This window comes from Myotis davidii, unplaced genomic scaffold, assembly GCF_000327345.1.
Source record: "Myotis davidii unplaced genomic scaffold, ASM32734v1 scaffold198, whole genome shotgun sequence".
Classification (NCBI taxonomy): domain Eukaryota; kingdom Metazoa; phylum Chordata; class Mammalia; order Chiroptera; family Vespertilionidae; genus Myotis; species Myotis davidii.
Window position 1 is genome coordinate 1,185,276 of NW_006291485.1, and position 8,006 is coordinate 1,193,281.

At 54.9% G+C, this 8,006-nt stretch overlaps 2 protein-coding genes across 6 annotated transcripts in view; one reads left to right on the plus strand and one right to left on the minus strand.

Annotated features, from left to right (window-relative positions):
* Positions 1-5,616, plus strand: part of PTBP1 (polypyrimidine tract binding protein 1) — a 25,465-nt gene extending 19,849 nt beyond the window's left edge. The window contains exons 8-16 of one of the 5 annotated variants that reach the window (XM_015564621.1): positions 41-88; positions 173-347; positions 614-691; positions 1,388-1,536; positions 2,695-2,728; positions 3,150-3,242; positions 3,325-3,541; positions 3,865-3,942; positions 4,037-5,614. In XM_015564621.1, the coding sequence (XP_015420107.1) occupies positions 41-88; positions 173-347; positions 614-691; positions 1,388-1,536; positions 2,695-2,728; positions 3,150-3,242; positions 3,325-3,541; positions 3,865-3,942; positions 4,037-4,169 (1,005 nt within the window). In that variant the 3' untranslated portion in view covers positions 4,170-5,614. Of the gene's footprint in view, positions 1-34; positions 89-172; positions 348-613; positions 692-1,387; positions 1,537-2,694; positions 2,729-3,149; positions 3,243-3,324; positions 3,542-3,864; positions 3,943-4,036 lie in introns of all 5 variants that reach the window. The other 4 variants (XM_006764782.2, XM_006764783.2, XM_015564622.1 and 1 more) reach the window with 4 other exon arrangements.
* A 55-nt stretch (positions 5,617-5,671) lies between these two features.
* PLPPR3 (phospholipid phosphatase related 3) overlaps positions 5,672-8,006 on the minus strand; it is a 6,443-nt gene continuing 4,108 nt past the window's right edge. Inside the window, exons 6-7 of the mRNA XM_006764785.2 lie at positions 7,753-7,926; positions 5,672-7,521 (exon numbers count right to left, since the gene is read on the minus strand). Coding sequence (XP_006764848.1) covers positions 6,169-7,521; positions 7,753-7,926 — 1,527 coding nt within the window. The 3' untranslated portion in view covers positions 5,672-6,168. The remainder of the gene's footprint in view (positions 7,522-7,752; positions 7,927-8,006) is intronic.

The window sequence follows — 8,006 nt, forward strand, 5'->3', positions numbered from 1 at the left end:
TCTGAAGATTATCACTTTCACCAAGAACAAACAGTTCCAGGCACTGCTGCAGTATGCCGAACCCGTGAGCGCCCAGCATGCTAAGCTGGTGAGTGGGTACCCAGGGACGCCTGCCTGCCTTCTTCAGCCCCAGGGCCCCAGCCACTTACAACTTTCTCCTCCTCCCCGGCAGTCGCTGGATGGACAGAACATCTATAACGCTTGCTGTACACTCCGCATCGACTTTTCTAAGCTCACCAGCCTCAACGTCAAGTACAACAATGACAAGAGCCGAGACTATACCCGTCCTGACCTGCCCTCTGGTGACAGCCAACCCTCACTGGACCAGACCATGGCTGCAGCCTTTGGTAAGATTCCTGGGAAGGTGCCTGCTACTGCCGTGTGCCATAGTCAAGGACGCGCAGCTCAGTCTTAAGTGACCAGGCCCCAGGAGTCCCAGGATGCCCGCCCTGCGCCCAGGGAGGTTGGCGCCCATCACTCCTTCCATGGCCATAGCACCCAGCTTGGGTGGACATTGGACCTGCCTGCTGGGTGTGGGGTGCGCCGGCTTGGCTCACTCGGCTCTGGTGGCGGAGGTTGTGGGTGCAATGATTAGTGTCTCATTTGTTTCTAGGTGCACCTGGTATAATGTCAGCCTCTCCATATGCAGGAGCTGGTTTCCCTCCCACCTTTGCCATTCCTCAAGCTGCAGGTACTCAAACACTTGGTCTTGGTCCCCATAACTGACTGTGCATGCCCACACACCTTTCAGTAGCTCTGCCGACATGCGAGCTGACGGGCGCAGTCACGGGGGGAGCCCATCTTCCTGGGCGCGGGCTTCTGGGTTCCCTGAGGAGCCTGGACAGGGTAGTCTTAGGACAGGGCCACGCAGAGAATACTCTAACCCCACAGTCTCTGGTCTGATTCCTTCAAGCACCTCCCGGGCAAGGACGTGTACACACAGTGGTTGGAGGGCTGTGTCCCTAGTAGGTGAATTAAGTGTCCTGGTAAGATCAGCATGAGCTGGGTGGGCACACCTGAGCGTCCCTCCTGAGGGCTGGGCGCCCCACAATGTAACGACTACCATGTGACAGTCATGAGCCTGCTGTGTCCTGCCCAGTGTGCCATCTGCATGGTGATGGGTACCTGCATGCACACGAGACCGAGGCTCGATTCTGCATTCATGGAGCTGGAGCTTTTGTGCTGTATGGGCGCATGTAGCCTGGTCCAAACCCAGTACAATCTGCTGTGAGGAGGAGGAAGGAGCCAGCGGGGCCATATGGCCAGGATAGGCCGAGTGCAGACACCTTCTGTGTGTCTCCTTTTGCATGAGGATGGGCAGGACTTCGCTCCCCTTTTGGTGGAAAGCAGGCTGTACTGCTCATCTCCTTCCTGCCTCTTCCTGCAGGCCTCTCAGTTCCCAATGTGCACGGGGCCCTGGCCCCTCTGGCCATCCCATCAGCAGCGGCAGCGGCGGCGGCAGCTGGCCGGATCGCCATCCCAGGCCTAGGAGGGGCTGGAAATTCTGTGCTGCTGGTCAGCAACCTCAACCCTGAGGTAGGTGGCTCTTTGAGGCTGTTTTTCCTGGAGGCTCAGGCAGGGGAGTTGTGCATCTAGGTCTTAGTGCAAACTATCAGCAGGCCACGCTCCTGTAATCCGCAGGCCAGTCCTTATGCAGTTCCACTCTGTGCTCGCATCCTCCCCTCCCTTCCCACTGTGCTGGAAGCTTTGTCCCTGAACATCCTAGTTTACATTTCCAATTTCATAGTGTTTAGAGTTAAAATATTTTTTGATACTTTCATGAAAGCAATAAAAATTTCGAGCTAAAAACATCTCTGTTTGAGGAGGCCTCTGGGCACCTCTGCTCAGGAGGGCCATGGTCTGCGCTGCCCCCACAACTTTGAGTCATAGTCCTACTATAGCCAACCTACACTTGTCTCAAGGCCAAGTTTGGCTCAGAGAGCATGGGTGAGATCAAGGCTCAAAATATTTAACTCTCGAGAGATGGGATTAATGTTCAATTAGCGTTTCAGACTGTTTTCTCATCTGTCTGACCACTCCTATCATCTCTTGGCCTGGGGCGGCCGGTGCCTTGTCTGACTGAGTTATTAGATGCTCTAGAAGCCTCACTAACAGACTCCACCCCTCGTGCTTGTGTGAGCGTTTACACTCTGCCGCAGCAGTCAGCAGGAGACAGTTCCGGGGGAGCTGAGCCCAGCAAGGGGCTTGGCAGGAGCAGGGCAAGGCCGAGGGGCAGCAGCGTCTCCTGCTCACTGTGCGGACGGGCTTTCCTGCCTGCTCCACGAGGTGGACCTGTGACTAGGAATGTGTGTAGATCTGACTGATGGAACACTGCGGATTTTCTTATGTATTTACTGACCTGTGTTTTTTGCTACTTTTTTTCTTTTCTCCCCTTCCCCTTTCCCAATTTTTTTTTCTGATCCGGAATTTCTTTGCCAACTGACTGCACGGTACTTCTGCTTCCTGTTGTTGCTTGAAACAAAACAAAACCATAAATAAATAAAAACAAAATTCCCCCTCAAACCCTGCTCTCCGGAAACCAACCTGCCCTTGAATATTAACATCCTGACAACTTCATCATCCATCAACCTGCACGCCTGCGGGGCTGCCTCCTCGTGGTGGACGATGGCAACTCGCCCCTTGACCTCTCCCTTTCCCTGTCCCTCCGCTGCCTTGCTCTGCTGTCCTCTAAAGAGAGTCACACCCCAAAGCCTCTTTATTCTTTTCGGTATGTTATCATTCACACTTTTATTATCTTGTTTTCATTTAATTGAGGTTATTTTTATGCCCTAAGATGTACTATGAGTTTGCAGTTCTGCCTCGTTACTTGGTTTGCCTTCGGTTTGTGTATTTATTTGGATTTTTTTAGACACGCATGGTTTATTGCCCTGCATGCTCTCGCAGAGTTAAGCGTGTTGGTAGCATGTAAAGTGATGGCTCTTTGGCAATTGACCTTTCCTGGATTTTATGACATCTTTGCTGAAGGGAGTCCTCCTGGTAACGTCCCTGTGACTAGACGCAGGTTCCCAGAGGCAGAATAGCAAACCTTCAGGAAGAGCCAGTCCTGTGAGGGTGTGCGGGTCATGGGGGCTGGTGTGGGAGGCGGCGTCAGATCCTAGGCTCAGAGCTCTGTCCCCAAACTTTTGAAGGCGTGTATGGCGATGTGCAACGGGTGAAGATTTTGTTCAATAAGAAGGAGAATGCCTTGGTACAGATGGCAGATGGGAGCCAGGCCCAGCTGGGTAAGTGGGGATGGCTAGAGATGGGGTGAGGAACCAGACCTGTGCCTGGGGCCTCTAGGTCATATGGGTCCTACCTTTCTAGCCATGAGCCACCTTAACGGACATAAGCTGCATGGAAAGCCTGTGCGCATCACCCTCTCCAAGCACCAAAATGTACAGCTGCCCCGGGAGGGCCAGGAGGACCAGGGCCTCACCAAAGACTACGGGAACTCACCCCTGCACCGCTTCAAGAAGCCTGGCTCTAAGAACTTCCAGAACATCTTCCCACCCTCGGCCACCCTGCACCTTTCCAACATCCCGTAGGTGGCACGTGGTGGGGAGCAATGGGGGAGGAGGGCCTCCCTGAACCACCAGGCTTTTGACAGGTGGCCCTGCTGTAAGCTGCCTCTGTCCTTCCTGAAACACTCCCAGATCAAACAAGGAAGGAGGGGGTGGCACTGTTTGCAAACCTGTTTGGTGGCATTTTTTGTGACTCTTGATAGACCTTTAAGATATGGTTGTTCTGCATGTGTCTATGGGTGCCTAAAACAGTGAACAGCCCCCAGGCCCCTCCCTCACCTCAGAATTACTGTCCTCAAGCGAGTAGCCAGATGGTCTGCTCAGGTCTTCCCTCTCCCGACAGGCCCTCCATATCTGAGGACGACCTCAAGATACTCTTCTCCAGCAACGGCGGAATTGTCAAAGGGTTCAAGTTCTTCCAGTGAGCATGAAACACTCTCCCCACCTGCCCTCCCTCCCCCCTTACTCTCCTCCCCCCTCCACCTCATGCTGTCTCTATACCCCTTGTCCTGCAGGAAGGATCGCAAGATGGCGCTGATTCAGATGGGTTCCGTGGAGGAGGCCATCCAGGCGCTCATTGACCTGCACAACCACGACCTGGGAGAGAACCACCACCTGCGGGTGTCCTTCTCCAAGTCCACTATCTAGACTCCCCACCAAGGACCAGCCTGCCGGGTAATCCCGGCAACAACTTCCATCATTCCAGAAAATAGCCACTTTAAAAAGCAGCTGAAGTGACCTTAAAAAGACCAGAGATTTTATTTTTTTAAAGAGAAAATCAGTTTACCTGTTTTTAAAAAAATTAAATCTAATTCACCTTGCTCACCTTTGGGAGATAGGGTGCCAGCCTCAGGCTCTTGGTGACCCGTGGACGATATGCCTACCCCTTCTGCAGGGTGGGTGTTCCCAAGCCTCCACTCAGCTTTCTTGTGCCTTAAAACCCACTGCTCTGGCAGGGCCTTTTTTTGCAGTAGCAAATGCATAGGGGTTTGGGGACAGGGGACTGCTTCCCCACGGGGATCATGTGCCTGGCATGGCAGGAGGCTGCCAGCTGCAGGCTCTGCGGACATCCTAATCCTCCATTTAATCAAGTGTCTTGATTCTCCCCTCTCCCTGCCCCTGGCTTGAGGTGCCCCTCCTGGGCCAAGACCCTCTAGGGTGCATCCCTGGCACTTCTTCAGCTTGGAGCTTTGTTTTATCATAAGTCTTTGTATTGTGCTTTTATGCAGTTGCAGACATCTGTGCCTAGCAATATTTCCAGTTGACCAAATATTCTAATCTTCATTTATATGCAAAAGAAATAGTTTTAAGTAACCTTTTATATAGCAAGATGATAAAAATGGTATGAGTGTAATCTAAATTTCTTCCTTATATGACCTTGTATACTGTACTTTTTATTTTATTCCTTGTAATTAAGTTGCAGGGCAGGATCTAGTTTCCAGGGCAGACGCAGTGGTGGGGCCACTGCGGAGCCTGGGTTCTTCCTAGAAAGCCCCAGGCCTGAGACCTTCAGATGCCTTACACATAGCCTGTTCTCTGTCTGGGAGGACAAGGGCTCTCTTAAACTTTCAGGGTTTCTTTTTTCCTGCAAATCATGGACCAAAGTTTTTTGTTTTTTTTGTCTGCCTCTAACGCTGGGACCCATTAAGGTGGGACAATAGCCCTCGAGTCTTAACTGTCTCCTTTACCTTGTATAGTCCTACACTCATGGGTCCAAGGGGCTTCCCTGTGCACAGACCTTGTGCTGGCTGGCCCCTCTTCCTGGGGCCTGGACCCCAAGTGTTCATGTTGGGGTGGGGACGAGGGATTAAATATTTATAATTTTTTATACCTGTTGTAAGACATGAGGGGCAGCAAATGCAGTTTTTTATGGTGACACAGATGTATATTTTGATACCAGCAATTACAGGCTCAGTATTGTAACGTGGAGCGTGGCACATTCCACTGCCTGCCTTACGGCTTGTAATGTTGAGAAAACTGAATTAAAGCAATTTTATAACAACTCTTGCCTTTTCCGCAGGCTTTCTGTTCACATTGTAGAAGGCAGTTTGGCTAGTCTGTACTGGACTTTGAATAAACTCTTCTGTATCCTGCACTCATTTCCCTCTTTATTGGGCTTGCTTGTCTTCACTGCTGTTTTCTTTGTGAATTCAGACATTTGTTTGCCCCCCTAGTGACGTTAGGATTTCAGGGGGAAGTTTTATGGGCCAGTGAGCCCTGCTTGGGAGTCCCACCTGTCCTGTCCCAGTGCGGGCGGCCTTCCCTGGGAAGTAAGCATGAATCTGAAAAGGGGCAACTCCCCAGATGCTGCAAACCACACTAAAACCTTTTCCGTGTTGCAGTTAGAACCCTGCTGCAGTCTTTGGGCACTGGACAGAACTCAATGCCTTGCTCCTAGTGCCCTGTCCTTTGTGCTCTGGGCCCTGGTCACATGGCCCCTGAGAGCCTACAGCCAGCCCAGGACCCTGGGGCCTGTGTGCATGGCCAGGGCTGCCTATGTGGGGGAACCTCAGACCAGGATGACTGCAGCCAGGACTCCGATTCAACCTTTTATTGTCTGATTGCAAAATGCCTCTACTCCTCTTTCCCCAGTATCCCCATGCTGTTGCACCCCCACCCTCACCCCAGCCTGCCGGTCCCTGGGCACTCAGTCCTTGAACCTGCGGGCTGCCTGCATCTTATGGTAGTAGCTTTCAGCCTCTGACTCACAAGAGGTGGAATCTCGCTCACCCAGTGCCAGGCCAACCGCTTTGCGCCTCAGCGTTGATTCCCGGCTGGCTGGCCCGAGAGTACTGTCGGCCGTGCCCAGTGGGGGCAGCCCCTCCCCTGTGGCCAGGTTGACTGTGGCCACACCACCAAACCTTGGCTCCTCCTGGTCCACATCACTGACAGATGAGCCAGGAGACACACCCAGTGGCTTGGGCCCACCCCGAAAGCCATGAGCCAGGTCCCCTAGCTCATAAGTGCCCTCGCCCTCCAGCCCCTTGGTCCCACTGCCAGCAGCCTTCCACTCCCAGGGCCCATTACCAGCAGACAGGTGGACCACGGGGTGGTGAGGCGCGTGTGCGTCAATGGTGACAATGCTTGCTGAGTCACGGTCTGATGGCGACCTGTACTGTGAGGAGTCGGAGCTGGAGCTGGAGGACAAGGCTGTCTCAGCCGCCTTGGGGCCAGATCCACCAGGTGCCTTGGACATCGCAATCACCTGCAGCAGTCGGGGCGGGTTGGCCATGCGGGGCTGGGTCGAGGCTGTGGCCACAGGGGCCCCGCTCTTCTCAGCCATCATGAGCCACTTGGCCCGCACAGCCACGCTGCCCTTAGGTGACAGGCCTGCTGCTGCCTGTGCCCCCTCCTCGGGGATGTGCACCAGTGGCTGTGGCCCGGCCCTCGGGGGGAGAATGACCCGAGGCCCGAGGCCTGGCCGCGCCTGGACTGTGGGGTAGAGTGAGGGTGGAGCTGGGCCCTCTTCCTCTCCCTCCTCCTCCTCCTCCTCCTCCTCTTCTTCCTCCTCTGCCATGGGCTCTGCGGGGACCAGCATATGCCCCAGGCTGGCCTCATCAGGCAGCCCCAGGCCACGGCCTTCCAGTGACTTCTGTTTCCACTCGCTAATGAGCTGTTTAGAGCGCGAGGCGTCAAGTGGCACGTGGATGGTCATGTGGCGGCGGGCAGGGTCATCAAGTGAGGGCGTGCTGACGCGGGGCAGTGTGTGGCTGAAAGTCACCATGTTCTCCTTGCCCATGGGGCTGCGTGGGGCCAGCAGGTCCACGTCCACGCTGGCCCGCTTCAGGCTGCCCAGTGAGGTCTTCTCTCGGGCCACGGGCCCAGGCACACTCTCCAGCCGCCCTGGAGGGCCCAACTCGTCAGTGCTCACAGACTTGTTCTGCTGGTACACCGAGTCGTGGCCCCGCTGGGTCAGCACCCGCAGTGCGTCTTTGGCAGGTGTTGGGGCTGTGGGCTTCTCTGTGGGTGGGGCCTGGAAGTTGCCAACTGCATGGCAGGCCTGGGGGTGAGATTCAGGATGGCTGTGAGGCCACGTCAGGGTCCCCACAGGGCAAAGACTTGGGGGTTTTGGAGGGAGGCAAAGGTCTTATCAGTCTCCCCAGAACAGAGCTAGGCCTTGGCACCTGTTCCTCCCCTCCTCTGACCTCCCCCTTGGGGGCTAGCCTGCTCCTTCAGACCTCCCCTCTCAGACCTGCCCAATGGCTGCCAGCCTCCCTGGTCGGACTCTCACCAGGTAGGCGGCGATGCCAGCACCGATGAGGAAGCCCGCATACACGTCCACGGGGTGGCTTCGATACTGTGTGATCTGGGTGAGACCGCAGACACCCGCTGCGATGGCGAAAGCGAACACCAGGCTGGGCTTGAGCAGCTTGGTCGTGTCGGAGATGACAGAGTTGAAGTACATCTGGGGGCGGGGCAGCAGTCAGGGCGGTGGGGCAGGAGTGGAGGCGGGGCTGGGTCCAGGGAAGCTGGGGCAGAGGTGGG